General features: G+C 33.0%; 1 protein-coding gene across 1 annotated transcript in view; it reads right to left on the minus strand.

Moving 5' to 3' along the window:
- LOC124363528 overlaps nucleotides 1-11544 on the minus strand; it is a 68818-nt gene extending 57274 nt beyond the window's left edge. The window contains exon 1 of the mRNA XM_046818777.1: nucleotides 11476-11544. Coding sequence (XP_046674733.1) covers nucleotides 11476-11544 — 69 coding nt within the window. The remainder of the gene's footprint in view (nucleotides 1-11475) is intronic.
- Between the last annotated feature and the right edge of the window lie 8346 nt (nucleotides 11545-19890).

A 19890-nucleotide genomic window follows, 5' to 3' on the forward strand; every position in this document is an offset into this window, starting at 1 on the left:
TACATAAATAGGTGTTGCTGTAGATGGAGCTTATATTGGTCACTAATAACTTAATTACATTAAAACGTAAAACCAATATTTAATACTTTTATTTATTTATTTTTTTTTTTTGAGGCCTTTCGATAGACACAAATGTGATGTGTCTGAAGAAGATAGCCTTTCTATCGAAAGGCCTCATACACAAATAAAAAATAGGTGTTGCTGTAGATAGAGCTTATTATTGGTCACTAATAACTTAATTACATTAAAACATAAAACCAATATTTAATACTTTTATTTACTTTTTTTAGGCTTTTCGATAGACACAAATGTGATGTGTCTGAAGAAGAAAGCCTTTCTATCGAAAGGCCTCACACACAAAAATAAAAGTATTAAATATTGGTTTTATGTTTTAATGTAATTAAGTTAAAAAAATAAATAGGTGTTGTATAAGTTTTTGCAATTCTCTTGATTATTTTATTATTGCAACTAATTTTCCTTGTGCTGTCTCCAGAAACGCCTAAAATTGACACTGCGAAAATCAGAGTCCCTATTGCAGGTGATCGTCCACAGTTAAACTGTCAAACATTTCACTTTTGAACTCCGTTTGCAACACGCTCCAAATTCTAGTTTAGGTTATCAATTCCTATTGCAAAATTCATAACAGGGGAGTATACTATGAATTTCATATATTAACTTAATGATATCGTTACCACATTGTACTATATACTGGCAATCCATACCGAGCTTCAGTTCTAAGGTGTAGGATAAAGGAAAGCAAATAGTAAAGTTATTTCCAAGGAAAAGAAAACCTTGTTCCTGTCAGGTTTGAAATAAAGTTGATGCAATGTTGTCTTCACGACTTTTGCTAAACCATTAAAGGGCAAACGTTACCCTTTCAGCGCGCTAAACAGTAAACGGACTTTAGGTACACATCGTAAAACTATCGGGGCCATGTATTACATACTTCTTAAGGGGTGGACCAACCCCCTTCTGCTGTCCGACCCACGGGTTTCTTTAGACGAGGGGTTTGGCAAAGGATCGTACACAAACTGGCAGGACTTGAACAGGTTTTTCTAGATATAGAGCTGTGAACGTAAATGATATTAACTAAGTACTAGTCTTTCACTATATTGATTACTGTATATCGATGGCATATATAGGTTACTGTATAAAAATATTGCACATTTCGTATATAAATCCCACTTCTTTTTATAAATCGAGTTTTAAATTAACAATTGTTCAGTAGACTACACAATTATTACTAGAACGTTTTGTTTGTACACCTGAAAATTTAATTGACTGATTGATATAACTTTTTCAGTACCGGTACTCGTTTTTGAGAGATAAAGTGAAAGTACATTGGAAATATGTTATATTTATAAAATGCTACCTGTAACAAATTTTATAATGTTTCTGTTCTTACAATACTAATTGGTAATATCAATTATTGGGTATTTAACAATAAAGATCCTTGACAATATGATATTTTTATTATTAATATTATACAGTAAATTCATGGTTTTAAAACGGAAATAAATACAACTACAAACCTACAACTAAACCCACATATTTAAAATATTGATCTTAATTTTGATTTTTATATTAAAAATCGAAATTAAGATTAATACAATTTAAATTTCTTACTTCTTTAAAAACAATGTTACATTTTTTACTTCGCTAACTTTCATAACTACATTTTTAATCTACAAACCTAAGTAATATAAAAATTTATAGCAAAAGAAAACCGTTCCTTAAATCTACCTATCTGTATCATACTTGACAACTTATATTGCAGAGAAAGAATGTAATATTATTTCCCAATCCATTCAGACGACCGTAAATGTTACGTTGTAGTTTTTAGTTATGTTATTCAACCTCGCTAATTTCTAGACACAATAATTTACTATCATACATTTTAAACAGAAATAAAAATTACAAAAAATATGGCAGAACATATACGAGATTCCAAATGAATTAAGTACAAAAATGTATATTTCGCGCAATATTCCACGTCAGAGTAGGCGTTCGGTCAACATCTCCTGAATGGATAGTATTGTGTAACTCTGCTACTACCATTGCGTCATCCGTGTCCTGATGTGCGAGACCAATAGAGAAAATTGAACGGTGAATTATGTCGATAGCACGTTTTGGCGGCCTCTCATTGGGAGCGTATTACACGGTCTTCTCGTACTATTCGTGTAATATATAGCATCAGGCATATAGGTTGATTGGATCGAGTTTCCTGAGGTACACTGTGATACTGGTTGATTAGGGGCAGGACACAACATCGGTAATCTTACTCTCCTTTGACATTTTGCTCTCTATTTCTTGCAGGTAAATATCTTGATTTTTATGTTTGTGTTATTTTATTCATCAAACCATAATGGTAATAGTATAATAGGGTGTTAACCATTTGCCCATTCAGACTAAACGGAAATTCTATATTATTTCAAAGCAATTAACGTGACTGTTTAACCCTTTTTCATTTTAAATTTAAGTATTTAATATCAAATTTAAAAATAAGTTTATGTGGCCTATAAATTTCAAACTCTATATTAATTTAAAGGTTTGCATAGTGCAATTTATTATTTTTTAAATAGTTTCTAACTTTATTTATTTTTTTATGTGTAATTTTTCAAGGAAATATGACAGTAACGCTAGTAGACATGCTTCACTTGTGTTTATGGATTTCAGATCAGTATAAAGGGTTTAAAATTAAAATCTTAAATTAAATTAACTCTTCGCCTTTATGTAATTCAGGTTCTTTGATACCATTTGTAGTGAACATTGAGAATATCAAAAGATCTTTTTCTAACAGTTCTGAATTTTGGAGGATTATTTCAACTAACATTTATATCATGAGTGAACAATGTTGACTTCAAAAGCGTTATATGAGCTTCAGAATGCATTTCAGGTTTTCGTAGTCTACATCAATTGTTATTGTGTATCTTAAAATTATATGACTTCCTTATCGCATTTGCTTCTTTCGAAAATGCGCTTGATAACCTATTGAACACCTGGTTCATAAGTTATTCTAATAACAATTAGTATTCGTTTTTAGCTTACTTATATTCTTTTAAGAAAACTAGATTAAGTTCTAAAAAACTAACTAAAATCTTATTTGATAGCATTTCTTCCCATGAGGCATTGCATTATTTAAATAATAACTTTAAATAGATTATTTATGGTTTTAATAATCTGTTATTGTTACCGATCGATACTCTAACATTTATCAACTGCTATTGGTTAAAATATCAAACGGGAAATCAATGTAACAGTTTCACATTGCAGAATGAAAATGTAATCCAGAACTGTCAAGTAATTTTAAATAAAAAATGTTTATTTTTTAAGATTTTACATTAGTTTTTGTATAAACATATTTAAGCCATACAAGTACCAGAAAGCGAAGATTTCGTAGTTTTAGAAGTACTAATTAATGAGTTACCTCCGGTCATTTTGTTTGTTGCTTTAGGTATTTTTTTTTTGTTATTCCCAATTTAATTAATAGATAATATATGGCTTTAATTCGCATATGTGTAAATTAACTAACGGCCTGTAGTAGATAATATTTATCTCAAAAATTTTTTCACAATTTCAAATAAGTGTCGTGGATATAAAATTAAAGAATCCTGCTAGTTTTTTATAAACTTACAATTTATATATGATCGTGCAATTAAATCCAAAAAAGCGTATACATTAAGCATGTGAATAAGAGTATTTTCGGCGCTAAATTGCGTCAAAACTATTTGAAGCATTGATGCATCATAAAATCAGGGACATTACCATGGTAACTGCTTATGAAAACGAATTTCTTATTTTACTACAAATTATGTTTTCTTGTGTTGTGATATAATTACTGTTTTCGACTTTCAAATATTTTAATAGTTTATTACAGTTTTCAAAACGCTTAAACGTCAATAGTGTTAGACTCCAGACTTGGATTAGCACTCTTATTTCCTTTCTTAAAATATGTAATCAAGAGTCGAACACCACGGCGTACTCCTGGGAGCCTTGTCCTGGCGGGTAATTATGCAGATGCAATCCCTCAATTACTAGTAATCGTCTCTAATTACATCTCTAAATATCCTGTCGTTTCCTTGTAAAGGTATTTTAGAAACAGATCTGCTAGGTAATTACCCTCAAGCCAAACACTCACCGGATCGATCTCTTCAACCGGATGGTAAAATCAGTTACTCTGCCCCTAGTGTAAGTTCGGGCGAGGTAATTGTGCAGCGATCTAGAGACAGTGCTGTGAGAAGACGACAGTTGTTTAAAGTGGGTAAAAGCCGGGCTGAGTGGCCGTAATCAGCGCACAGGAGGGGTTACAATTTGTTGCGCCTCTGCCATTACACACGCAATTTGCATGCATTTGAGATTTGGTGATGCAGATTGATTGCTACCTGTCCTTGTCAATTTGCAGAGGGATTATGCATTGAAATCAGCCCTGTTTTGTTGGAACTGACGTTTTGACATGATTGAGATCGGAGAGTGCTGGCCCAAGTCTTAACGTCACCGTAATGTATACAGCCATTTTCAGAATGGACTTAAAATTTAGTTAAGTTTTATTTTGTTTCTATATTTAGTTTCAGTTATTTTGGGGTTTTATGCATAGTAGACTACGCATCCGAAGGATAATAGTATTATGAAAATCTCTCACTATATATAGAGTTTTCACAAAAGGGTGTCATGATAATACTCATTATTTCAAACAAAAGTCATAAAAATATGTCGAACAATGTCTCGTTTAGCCGCTAGCCGCCATTTTGTATTTTGCATAAAAATATTTTCGCTAAAACTATTAAAGCTAAAGATATCAAACAGCACATAGGTTGAATTGGACATTACATTTGTTTAATGCGTTTTTTGCCATTTTTTCATATTAAAGTAAATAACAAACTTATTTTTTATTTTCATGTTATATAATAAAATGGATAGCAAATGTGGTATTTTTTAGTTTTACAGGAATTAAAAATAATAATTTGCTTATAAAAAAATAGTGGCTAAGCAAGACTTTTCTCAAACTATTTTGATATCACATTTTTAGTTTTAAATTGTGAGTACTATCACTCACAGAAATTTGTGACACTTTTGTGAACACCATGTATACAAGGCAAAGCCCTCATTCACTCACTCATCACCAATTTTCCAACTTTCCGATATCACAGAGAGTTACAATTTGGCTCGCGCCTGACTCATGATTTAAATAACAAAACTAAAGCTTTTTAAAAGATCAAACGTCCATAGTGATCAAAAGGGGTTGCAACCACTAGAACAACTATATTTCATTTTTCAACTTCCGGATGTCATATAAGATGAAATTTGACATACACGCATTTTAGCTATCGAAATACAAATGCAATATTTGTCATAAACATTAACCCCCAATATGGGTTGATATATGGTTGCAACACCTTAAAGAACTATATTTTTGTTTTCCCTGCTTCCTAATTTCATAATGAGATACAATATTACACACATGACTTAATGACTTAAATATCAAGCATCCTCAGGGATCGATATTAGATTCAAACCCGTAGGTGGTTGGTAGACTAATGCAGACGTATTGTGACCTGTACTCTGTAGATTAGTTTTAATGATTAGTGTTGTGTATAGTTTTTATTAAGTGCATGTTTTAGAGTTAGTGAAGTTGACACACAACATGGTGGATGTGATTCCTGATTTAGGCGTGCCACAACGCTTTGGTATGATTTGTGTATTTTAACCCAGTTTCTAATTATGTATTAGGTTAGTTATTTACTTGAAGAAGAGATCAGATTGCAGATCTCGAAACGAAGTGTTACTAATTTTTTTTAACTGAACGATGGCAAATGTCCAGAAAAATCCTGTTTCCTTCACCTACATATATTCATTTACTTGAACATTAAAAAGCCTTCCTTCTTACAATGTATCAATCCACATCCAAACCAACTATGTAAATCAAAATCAGTATGGCAGCGTTAGAACCTGTTCTATTGTATTATGTTTTACGATATATTAGTTTTTTTACGATACGATTATTTTTTTATGTACATTTAATCATATATACTGCTAGATTCCATTAACAACGTTCCTTTAAAGAATATTTTCTATGCTGAAAGGCATCTTTCAAACTTAGCTGCGGAATTAAACATTATCTCTGAGCTCTTCTAGAGGAACCCAACAATCTGCGTGTTTAGGGATCCACAACCGATCCACCAAGATAGGATATCTGCGGTTAGGGCGCGGTGCGGTGCGGTGCAGTTGAAGCACGCACGGTCGGACCGCACAGCCTCCGACCGCACACTTTCGTCACCGACTGGCATCTGGGCCTCTCTGTGACGTATCGGATGTCGTTTGTACCAATTATACGGCCAAATTATTTGACCGCACTAAACAAGATGTGGCCAATCCCATTGCGGTTAGAATTGAGTCGGAGAACGATGACGTTTGGGTGTTTTAAGTGACTGATAACCCATTCAGTTGATGATGGGGTAATAGAGACCACAGGAGTCGTTTATCTTTTCCAACTTAAAGTAGTGGTGTAAAGCATCCATCAATATCATAGTAAAAATATTTTCTTTCGTAATAAACAAAACTAGACAGGCAGTCAGGGATTAAGTAGAGCTAAACGACCTATGCGTAAGTATGAGTACAATATTTTACTTTTTGCACTGGGCCTTATAAGATGTAGGTCTGAGTTCGTAAATACCCAGCATTAATTAAATCGACAATTAAGCCAATGGGCTGTTGCGTGGACAGTTTTATTTCTGAATTAAGTGTTCTTGGGTCGTTACATTTAATCGTGGTATCACATATAAACCCCAAAATTCACCATTATTTATCATTGAACATTATTAAGATATCATTACATCTCTACACGCAAGCACATGCATTTTTAAATAAAGTGGATCACGTGGTAACAATGGCTGTATTTTCGCTATAATTTCTCTAACTTCAAATATGAGGTATATAATAAGAAACATTTTGATAAAAATCTACATATATTAAAAAATGTTAAGTTTGTGTAAAAATACATTTAACTACTACATTACAGGATACAGTGTATTTCTAGGAATACATTTTCACACTTATTTCAATTATCAATATCTACTACATATAAAGGTTATTTAATATTGTTAACACATATGACACCCCCAAAATAAATATTTAGGTAAACTGCTGAAATCTTTAAGATACAGATATCGCGCCTACATATTTCTTAGTCACAGCTCCTAGCACTTCGTATTGTATAACAAATTTTAGCCGGCATGAATCTAAGAGGTTTTAGTTAAACAATACGAAATACAATTATTAAAAATACAATAGTTAATTGACTGATGTAAATGAAATTTTGAAATTTCAAGAGAGTGTGAATGTTTCTGTTTCACTGATATAGAGGTCTGTAAATATTATGGATTAAACTAACAAACTGTGAGTGTAAAAACCAATTTTCTATATACTATATGCTAATTTGTCACTAAACACTTAATTGGCAATAATAAGGTAATTGTGACTTTTTAAAATGATAATTACTTGAAGTTTTATAGGTTATATATTTTTATAGCTTTATGGGCTTATAACGCACCTCTATTGTTTACAAATTTCTTATATTTTTATGTAACTAGCAGTTACCAGTGACTTCGCACGCAATTTCTTATTGGAAAGTAGGGATATCATGGAAATATTCCATTTAAATAATATTCTAAACACTCCTAAGTTAAGTGGTAAGAACTGAAAAATATTTCAATCTTCTGACCTATGTTAGGTTTAAGTTTAAAGAGTAGGCCTAGTGTTTTGGGCCCTCAGCCAGGAGAGTGAAATAATGTTAATACCAAGAAAAAAATTCAGATTTATCTCCAATATTTCATGATAATCGATTTCGATAACAATTAAATTATTTTAGGCCAGATTGGAGGAATCGTAATGTTGAACTTCATAGCCTTTTAGCTAACGCACTCATGATGTAATCAATAATGAGGGTCTATGTCATTTTTATCGTATTTAAAGATATAGATTTATCGTTGATGCCCCGATTAAGAATGTATACACATGTCTGAGAACCCTATTTTGGTCAAAAATTGTACACTATATTCTATTATTATTCTATTATTTCGGTCTAAGATATTTCAGGTACCACAGTTGAGTAAAAGGCCTGATTCAGTTCAAAAACAACTCAGGCGTGTTTATATGGAGCACTTTATAAATTTGTAGCATAAGTTAAATAGTAACTTTGGATAATAGTCCTTGATATCTACTTTATAATAATGATCGAGCACTGCATAATTAATATTCGCAAAAATTTACAGTTAAAGTATATTTTTACCAATACTTCTTCCAGAGAAGGTTAAAATAATTATTGTTATTTTTAAGCTATACTTTCAATACTATAAGCGTAAAGAACTTTAAATTAAATAAAGTTATTTACATTAACTAAACGTATGATTACGTTGTTATGTTAAAGTGTTTACAAAGATCAGTTGATTACCAAAACAAAATAAATATCTGCTGACTAAACCGAAAATATCAATTGTAAGTCTAGTGATGCGTATTTCGGAGGGATTTTTGAAATAGGAATAGGTCTAAATGTTAACCAGAGACCCTAAGAATTTCCATGTAAAAGTTCAATACAATCGATCCAGTGCTCTTTAAGTAGTTAAGTAACACACCGGCTGACACCATTATATTTTTATGTACTAGTATAGATATAATATAACTGTTAATATAGGTAGGAAAAGATATGTTACACGAATAATTTGATTGGCTGAGAGTTAAGAAAGCCTAACCCACGAGGGGCCAAAAAATATCATTTTTGTATATCTATCTGTATATCTGGATCTCTGTCCACATAATATCTCGAAAAGGAACTGATCTGTATACTTAAATTATTAATTTCTATAAAGGCAACAAAGAGTTTGATGGTTGTATATATAACTTCATTGAATTTGGATGAGCGATAGTGAATTTTTACATTAGTACTATAGGTAAGCATGATGGCAATGAGAAAATAACGTAATTAATAAGTTTGTAAACAAACTGAGGCCAATAGTTCGGGTTTTTCAAATGAGCAATGTTAACACATGCCACATCATTACTTGGTGTATAGAATATTATTATTTAAACAATGAACTTACCAAACAATAACGTAATTTATCATTTGGCATGATATCTCGAGAAATATTTCGACTGCAGACGTTAAATTTATCATGAAACTTCCTTTCTACATGAAAAAAAATGTGTTCGAAAGCGATCATGTTCGTCAATGGGTTTTGGATGAGCGTCATTAAAGCTTATTACTCAGAAGGCTGTCGAAATTTGTCTTTTGTATGCAGGTATGGTGAAAAAGGTTTTTTCTGCATGATTGTCTGTCTGTCCGATATCTCAAGAATGATTAAGTATATTCTTTGCAACCTATAAATGTTGCATGCAAACTCAGCGAAGCCTCCAACACAATAGGGTGGCGTACTCGTACCTCGTATAGTTAAAGGTGTGAAACAAATAATCTTAAAAAGGTTTTTTTTTTAATTATGACAAAAATGTATTAACACTCATATTTTTAAATAAAAGTTAAATGTACTAGATTTCGTTACAGTTAGGGCGAAACCGTTCTGTATGAACGAGGATGCATGAGGATCGCATATTTACACAGCATGAACCAGTTGCAGAGACTGCCGGATACGGAAACGCGATGTGCGTGTGTCGAGGAGGAATGTCGTGTACAGCCTCCCCCTGTTGCAGCGCGCCACTACCACGCGAGCCGCCGCTCTGCTGACGAATATATAGCCGTGACGTGCGACTCATAACCATTACAAGAGGCCGCCACACCGCCTAGCGGTCGCCGTCAGCATTAGAACAGCATTAACATCGGCGGAGGGTGGCACGCGAGCGGCACGGTGTCACGGCGGCCAGTTCCACGCGAACATCTGCCGAGCGGTCTGTAATACCTAGCGTTACAGTCTCCACCCAGTTCGTACACTGTGCGACGTAAACATTTAGGGACCGTTTTATTATTAATGATCATCAATTTAAAATATCGCTAACACGGATATGATGTACCATAAAGTACCGGGTGTTATTTCATGTATCATAAACTTTCATAAGTCACATAAGGTTTCTTATTTTATTTGTCATAATATCTTTTTTTTACGCAAATGAAGAACGCGATTTTTGCCAGTTTTTTTCCAACTTGTCAAAGATCGTTAGTACTTAGCCTTGGTTTTATCCTTCCATTCTTGGTTGAGCGCCGTTGTCGCTCGATCTGAACGGTCTTAAACACTACATAGGCATCTTTATAAGTATGACCTGTAATTTGGAAGGCACAGGGTCGTGAAAGGTATTTTATAAATCCTAAAATTTGCTAATATTCAGGGCATCTTCATCATCACGAGGCATTGCAAGCATATTAGCTACTCGCAGTAGGTTATGAAATTAAAGAAATAACAAAAAGTTATCTTTGCCTATTTATTTATATTATATATGAATACTTTATTACTAGCAATAGTATCACCATTGCAGAGCATTATCCACGTGTACATGGATAGGATATGACATGTTCTTTACAACACTGAGCAATATGATATCCATAGTTATATAACTTAACATCTCAACAACAACTACAAATTGATCACTAATACAAATAATAGAATTATTCGTAATAATTCAAAATAATGTTTAATCTATAATTATTCCATTAATTACGTATTTAATATCCTGTTAATCTACTATTAATCTTACACAAGAGCCACTTTCCCCAATGGTAACTATTCACTAATCGGTCTATCTGCACAAGTTATGGAGACAACAAATTATGAATAATTACATCATATGTTGATAAATAGAGTAATAATGTTTTATGATCATACTGTGACGAGAAAACAAAAAAATTATCTTAACTTCATGTATGCAGTTCTTACATAAATTACTACTTCACATATGATTGGTTGACGTGAATAATGCATTTAACATCCTCATGCATATAGTAGATATTCAAAGTAAATTATACCTGTATATATCTCAACATCCAACTGCAATCAATACTTTTAATGAATGCATAGTAAGTAATGTTCAATAAAACTTAATTTAAGGTGGCCACTTTTTTCCCATATCTCATCTTGTTAACTAATGACCCTTTTCTCAGGTTCCGTAAGAGATATGGTCTTGATTTTTTATGGAATGAATCTAAAGTTTTTAAATTAATGGGAACTTTGAAACTAAGAGTTTCACTTTGTATGTTCTATAACTTTCTATTCCCATGTATTTGAAAAATATCAATTAAAAGTGTGTTCTTTTATAACAAACATATACTGTATTTAGAAAACCATCAGGGTGAATGTTTTATTTCAGTGGACAAAAACAAATTTTCAAACTTCTTCCATTGACTGATACCAATAAAATAAGCAGTATTTCAATAGATGTTCATTATAGTTTTTTTAGTTTCTATATTTTATAACATTCAGGAGATAAATAAGCAGTCATACTGCATCAAAGACATGATTTTTACTTTCAGTTGTGACCTACACTCTCAATGTAGTTAAAAGCAAACATCCTCTCCAGAGTTGAAGGCCGCATGGAGCTCTCGATCCGCATCTCCCAGTCCCGTGTTTGGCGGAAACCGAGTTGCGTCAGGAGTAATCGTTATTCATTAGTGAGAACCGGAAGGCGATCGGATCGGGCACATCCTGTACGTTATCTGGGGCAGCTCATTACGCGTTATTAATTGTTGCCAGCCCTCAAAGTCACCGCAGTCTCTCGACACGGCTTTAAGGGCGCTATCAGAGCTCCATCGGCATCAAAATGTCCTTCTTACAGCCCAGATCTTGACTGTGATACCCGCAACTTTATCACCGCCTCGCCACTCACACTTGTCGTTTCTCCGTTTTCAGACGAGTCTTCAGATAGCAGAAGACGTCTCGGAGAAGTGCTTTTTACAAGAGGCCGCGCGCGCTGGTTTGACTCGATATGGGTCGGCAGCCGACGCTTTACTCCAGATCCGTGGACAGTTTGCAAGTTAATCAAGCAGGTGTTAGGCCAAGCCCACTGCTCACCCCCGCGATCCAGGTACTGGTCGTTCCCTCTTTGCCGTGCTGTTCCCCCTAAAACGGAACAATTGTCTGTCATGAATTCTCCGCCACACCACTCTCGATCCAGAACGTTTAGCTCAATGCCTACAGAACAGGAGGGGATGAAAATTACCACGGTAACACCTTTTCTTAATCATATATCAGAAGAATCTTTTACCCGAGATAGATATTTCAATTCTATGCTTATTTCCCAGGTGGTAGAAAATAGTTGAAAGTTACGAGTAGAAGCGTGACAAGAAAATTACTGGATTCTTCTGTGAATCAAGGGGTTGTTTTTAAGGAAAAAATATAAATTTACTGTATTATGTTTTTCCATCAATTCCTTTTTGTATTTGCTTTTCGTAATATTTAGATTTTTTGTCATAGTTTCATTTAAGTTTCATTCAACTAAAAGTTATATTTTATACATTTATAATTATTAAATTATTATGGTTCTTTGCCATTGTTAATTTCATTCAATATTATTTAATCTTTTTCAAATTTTGGTATTAATGCAGCTGTTTACTTATATTTATTGATAAGTAAACACTGTTTCATTTTCCGTAACTTTTTAATGTTTGTAAAATGTTACATTGTATTTATTATCATTTATTTGCTTATTTATATATTTTTATTTCTTTTTTATATCGACTATTTAATAGTATTATGAATTTAATTTGGGTGAAAACAGATTTCAATTGGTTTTTTAACGTTATTGCATATTTTAAAATCAGCTGTTTGCTGCCAACCCAGTTACTGAATATTGTCATAAATAATTATACTAATTGCATAATTTGTACAAGCTTGGCTCTAAACTGTTATGTTACCTGATGTTTGTTTGTCTTGTTGTAATTGTATAACATGGCAAAACAGTTACGTAAGACAAATAAATGAGTCATACGCTAAACAGCTATATACCATCGTAACATTAAATTTGGTTATATAGTTTATTTTAACTTACATTTGCTGATACAATTGAAGTGATTTTGATTAAGCCTTCACTCGAAAGACCTTCGACGTGAAGCAATCTTTTATGTATTAATAATTAGTATTTTATCCTTTAAGACGACAAGCAAGCTAAATATAAACTTTAACGGATGACATGGAAAAGGTTTGCATGGAACGTAACGTATCAATGATAATAATAGTTTCAAAAGATCCTATTCAGGTCTAAACTTCCTTTTTTGAACATCTTTACAGAATTTAGAAAACCACAGCTACTCTCATAGTCACGTATACATTGAAATTCGGTTGGTTTAATCACAGTTTTAACTCCCCGAATAATAACACAGCTAAAGCAGTGAAAATCCAATTAAACCTAAAAATTTAAATTTCATCAAAAGTAGTAAATTAATTAGTCCTAAATAGTTGGCTAAATATCTCATCACTAAAATCGTTGTTATTTGTCTAATACATTTAAATACATTTGTTTAAATAAAAAACTCAGTACATTTTCAAACTAACGTTATAAAGTCAAAAGAAACGCTCAATATAAAATGTTATTGTAAAATGAGAAATTATTCTTGTTGATTAAAATTAACTCAAGTATGTTCTTACCTATACTGTTAATTGGAAACAGTAAAGTATCCTCTATGCAGCATAATTATAAAGGAAATAAATAATATGCTTTATAACTATTGAAGTTATAACGTTATTTATTATAATTTTATTATCATTATGATAACCTATCTGATGACACAATAACACAAAAGTTAATTAGAAACTTTTTATTTAAAACAAAATAACTCTTTAGTGACGAATATGGGATTTAATTTTTGTTATTATATCTGTTAGATGCACCGTCATTTTAAAATATTAAAACTTTATAAACGAGTACAATGTAATGAACATATTTATTATGTCAAAAGTACATTAATTTACAACTATAAAAATGAAATTCATGATGAGCAATCCTCTCTTACTATAAATAATTTAATCAGGTCAAATAATGAAGCAAAATCAGTATGGGGTCTAGATATAAACATAAACATTATGTAATAAAAATTACGGAACAATGCTAAGCGAAAGGATAATAATTAATGAATCCATGTAAAATAGCCATTGTGTGTAGTATTTAATTACTTCTATTAATACTTGAGTAAAATTAAATCCAAAAAATTCTGAAAACATCGGTTATTGTTTAAACCTTTTTTATACCTGACTAGACAAAATAAATAGTTTTAAATAGTTTCAACAATCAAATGACAAAAAATAACTAAAAGACTTATGTAATTTCCGCTTCAATACTATTTTTCGTGCATAATTAATTATTGTTCATTTATGGAAAATGAATTATATGAGATTAAATATTTATTTCGTCACACCAATCAATGTAACGATCCCAATTTGTATGATATTAATATGAGTAAATACTACTACTCAACGCTTATCAAACATAATACTCCATTTGATTATATAAAATTAATTAAAACTACTTTTAGAGCACTGTAACCATAAATTAAATATCAATTTGGTTTTACGAGACAAAAACAACTAATAACATAGGGCGCTATGTATAATTCCATCACAGAAATTATCTTTCAGCAAGGACATCAGCTGCTGGTATTTGCGAATGTTACTTTCATGATCCATTTCACATTCTGCTTAGTGCGTCGTCTGAAATCTGACACTATCACAGACATGAATCCTGAATCAGGAGTCTTCGTTAATCTGGAGAGATCCAAAAAAATCGGCGACGAAGAAGCACAAAACGAAGTCGTTTCGACTTCAGAGACACCTAGACTACGAAATACATTGTGTACCTGATGAGACAATAAGAACACCTCTTCATCTAGATTACACTTGCTCTACATTACTATACGATCTGCACATCTTCTTTTCTACATAGACAAGAATCAGTTATGTTATGGTGTATGTATGAACGTAACCGCTGAGTGTCATTGAGGTTTGTCACTCAGTAGTTTAGCACAATTTCTCTTTTGTCTGGTGAATATCTCTTTTGTAAAGTTGGCTGTATGCCTGTCTGTCTGCAGGGCATCTCAATTATGAAATGAGCTGTAGACTTGACATTTTACTGGCAACACCAGCGAAACCTCTTTTCATTTCAAAATTAGCACAAAATGTATTATGTTATTTAAATGTTCTTGCTTTGACCAATTAATTGTGAATATTTGCTTTACCTTGAGATAAAGTAATTTATTTATATTTTGAGAGAGGCGAAATAAAATATATGTTCGACTTTACTGCTAGTTTATATCTCAATAAGCATTAACACAATATACCCATGCTACTTTCTTTAACAGGATATTAAATATATTTAAGTTTAAATAAATGTACAGTTACTATCACTGTAACACGTATTACCCCCGACAGCGTGCTTCACTAACGTGACAAAATCATCAAGGCGGAATCCTTTCATTGGAAGGAATTAGAAAGTGCTCCAGGATCTTGAGGAATGAGCAGTGTTATGACGTTTTTATTGACGTACTGTTGAGAGCCACTTCCTTAATTGGCTGTAAATTTTTATTGTTTCAAAATTAGTTCTGACCTTATCTCGCGAACGTGGCCGGCGACTTAGCCCCCCAGAATTGATATTGACACCGCGCACACTGTACATTCAGCTTTTATGGGTTTCGTTATCGCTCCAGACTTGAATCATCAAATTTAAAACATCGACGAACCTCTCTGACATTCTCTTCCGCTTTATTGCCATTTCTAACACAACAACCTGAACAAACAATCATATTCTGTATTTTATTACTCGTCTCGTCGCCCAACACCGAATAATGATGTGATCTTATCTCACATCATTACTGTGTTACATTCTTTCACTTGCTGTACTTGTTTACTGTCTTTTTCCTTTATTTAATTACAGCAAGGATTTGTGAAGAAGTATTACCGTGTTGCCGATATAGCACTGCGTTCAATACATAATTAAGATTTCACTAACTGGTCATATCATCATTACATCATCACAAATTTAGTATTATTAACATAAATAATCCACCAGTATCAACAACTCACACTTTTCTCATAAAAAAGGCAAATATATTTCTCTCATAACTCAGAAATGCTTACGAAATTCTATAAAATGTTCAAATACATAGGTTACTAGATGTTATCAACGATTTCGCACAAAATCCTCGCTCTCTAACAAGCTTTCATTAGAAAATCCATTTGAATGACATCCTGTGAATTCCTGGGAAAATGTTGACAGTTTAAATAATTCTCATCTCTGGAAACCACTCCCAAGTCATTTAATGTCTTATTTTTAAGACCAGCTTTTCAAATTTCTGTACTAAAAGAGTAGAACAGTTTCTGCAGGTATTTATGTACTGTAGTTATACAAATCCATAGCATTTAGAGTGTTTCTCACTTTCAACACCCTTACTCATTTCAAGGAAACGTAAATTACACAAAGGGAGCTACAAAACTTGATATTTACCGCAATTAATTTTGACAATATTATTATTATTTTGACAATTATTCATTATCGTATTAAACACTTTTTATTGAAATCTAGACCCGTACAATAATACACTTACTTGTTTTGATTTGCTGTTGTATTCTACAATAAGTTTTTTTTATTTATGCTATAAAAATAACGTATTATGTGTTTGTTGTGTATTATGAACAACATTCTGCTAAAAGTAATTTCGTTAAAAACTATTAGTGAGTGTTCGATTTTATAATAAAACGAAATAAACTATAAAATATTGTATAAAAGAATAAATCCTTCGGCATAGAACTTTACGAAATTCTTGCAGTTCAATGAAAACAAAACAATGTTACATTCTGCAAAAATTTCAAACTCAGGTACTTGGACGTTACAATAAGAGCAACCTCAGTTCCTCAATTCTCTAATTATTAATATGGCTTACAATACATAGATCAACTTCTTCTTTAAGAATGACTTTCAATAATTTCCTTTCAATATCTTCAGAACTAAGAAGGTGCCTTGAGAAACTCCATGTGGCATGAGCCTTGGAACTACCGATCTGTAGCACAACAGTTGCAAAACCCTTCACGACCCGTTCAACAATAAAATCAATTTTATCATTGGATTTGACACGCCCCAAGAGGTTCTAATAGGTCCCGGCCACAATGGGTCACCTTTAAACCGTGTGATTAATAGTGAAATTACAAGCGTACCGCTTTAACCTTTCTCCCCGGTTGCATCAAGGCGCGCGCTATTTATTCAGGCGGCCATTGACAGCCAGTAGCCCATAATTGTCCCCATACCTCATCTGCTTACAGGTCCACTCTCCTCTGACGTTCTAATCACAACCTTAAACTTTAACCTTCCTTTTCATTCTTTAACTATTAGACAGCTGTTCTGTGTTGACCAACGCATTCGCAAAACGAGTAATGTGCTTACTGGTCATTCGTTCGCTGCTACTTTACAGTTTTCCCTAAATCAAGAGAAATTAGTCTAATCTAATCTTGAAGAGCTGCATAGATACAAGCCAAATTTATTGCTAGCAAGACCCAAAGAAATTAACAATGCCATGTTTATATATAATGTTCCTAAAAATATAAAAGGTACTTCTTCATAAAGTACTTTAAAAAACTAAACGTATAAAACATAACCACAGTAAAACATAATGTAATTATATGAGTATAAATAGTAAAAGTTTTCGCTGTCAAGACTAGTGTTTAACTCTCTAAAATAATATTGAGAAATACTTAACTATCACGAAAATCATGATACAAGTATAAATTTTACTTATTAAGCTCTATTATCTCAATATGATGGCGAAAGTCACCATACAGGCCTTAATACTTAAGTACGTAACGTTAACATTTTCATGGCTAAGAAATAAAAGTATCCTAAACCAAAATTAATAATTATATTTAAACAACTTTAACGTTGGTTGGAGAAAGATCTTTCTGGAAAAGGTGCCATATAGTTTTACCTTTTCTTACTACCACAGTCCTCAGTAAGTAAGTATTAAGGTAAGTATGAGTGTATTTGAAACGTAACCGCAGCCCTCGGCCTATTTACCGCAATCAGAGCACTGTACCGCCGACCAGCGCTCAGGAGGGAAGAGTGAACAGCTAATGGTGGCATTGGATACCCTGTTTCGTTGGCAAAGGTTAATCGAAGCAGACCACGAGCCACGCCCCGTGTACTAAGATACGGATGTAGATATATACATACACTAGGCTGATGTGACCTTTTACACTATTGACAAGTATCGTAGGCTTCGACAGTTTCCTCTACGCTATTTATGTCGCATCCAGCCATCCCCTGACCTTTCTTGTTACGGGTGCACCTGTTTCTTTATTGTTATCGCTCCCTGGCATTTGTTACTTTGCTGCTAACAATTGTTGTCATTGTTGTCATGTCTGTTGTCACTTAGGCGCGGCGGTGGAGAAGGCGGGCGGGCGCAACTCGCCGTTTCTCCGGTTGTTAGGTGCCGCCAATACGCCCACTTAACGAGTTCTTGTTAACATCTGTCAAATAAGTAGAGGCCGGTGTATGAATAAATCTGTATCACTTTGGTGGGATTGTGAAACACCTGTATTGATATGATGAAATAGCCTATTATAGTTGGTCGAGTGCCCTGATTTAGATTTAAATGACGTGTAGGAGTTAGGTATTAAAAGAGTACAATCGTTCACTTTCACTACATTTTTGAGTAGGAAATACTCATAACATATTTAATTATTGCAACGCTTAAACAATATCGTTAATTAGTGTAGGCTTTATTTAATGACAATGTTACATATATGCGTGTAAGTAGTATACTCTAAGGAGTATACATCTTAGGCTTTCTCTTGAATAAAAAAGTCTTCCTTTTGGGCATAGTCTTGGAGTGAACAAGAGGAAATACTTAAATCTGGATATTACCATTCTTACACAAGTTTCCAGTTTTTGTACCATCTAAACTTCAGATGTAGGTATGGGAGGTCTACTATGCTGCATGCTCTTAGTTGTAGGGTTTTATATTTTTCTCCGCAATTTCTACAGTGTTGGTGATTTATTTATACTTCATATTTTTGCAAATTATATCCAAATTTCTTACTTATGTGTGCTCATATACTAAAACGGAAACACATAGTGTTTCAAATTAATTATGATTTCCTTACCTTACTCAAACTATCCTATCTTTGTTTATTACATTGTCATATATGTTCTTTATCCTACTAACTTTACACACTCCCATGATAATTTATTACAGAGAAGGTGGATATGTGGGGAATTCACATGAGATCGTTATGTGTTTTATGGTAGATCCTGTTATATTTATGTGGTTAAACGTTAAATACTTATATTTGCGTATGCACTAAACATAGGAGATGTAGAGTAATGTTTTAAAGCACAAGTCTTCGGATCGATATTAACTCCACCTTTATCACTCGAGGGTCGAAGTAGATTTAAGTAATCATTTCAGTTCAGCAACAAATGAAACAATACGGCCATCAGTTATATGCGGCTCAGCGCGACCATTACGGTCCCGGCATTCCTCGATCTCGCCTTCGGCACCACAGCTGCCTGGTGAAAATTGCTCAACAGTTTGATCTGTTTCAAAAAGAGGGTCACGTATGGGGAAACAAGCTCTTGCGAAAGTTTGCAACCTTGTAGCTAGTCATTGAATCTCAGCATTCCAGTTGAAACTGCGATTATTTATTTGGGAGTGGTTAAGTTAGAAGGCATAATTAAGGGTACAATGGGGGCGGGGAACCCTCAGTTCTGCCCACCTGACCCTTGTATACCAGACTCGTACGTTGTGTAAAGCACAATCAGCACTAGCATCAAATTCCAGTATTTGCGTTTTGACAATTTTTCTATAAAATAATATAATTGCTTATAGTAAATACTCGTTAACTAAATTCTGAAATAATCAATTTTGTATTTTGAACCTTTTACTACTAAATAACAAAATTAATTAACGACCCAACACTACAT

The sequence above is a fragment of the Homalodisca vitripennis genome, chromosome 5 (genome assembly GCF_021130785.1).
Source record: "Homalodisca vitripennis isolate AUS2020 chromosome 5, UT_GWSS_2.1, whole genome shotgun sequence".
Lineage (NCBI taxonomy): Eukaryota > Metazoa > Arthropoda > Insecta > Hemiptera > Cicadellidae > Homalodisca > Homalodisca vitripennis.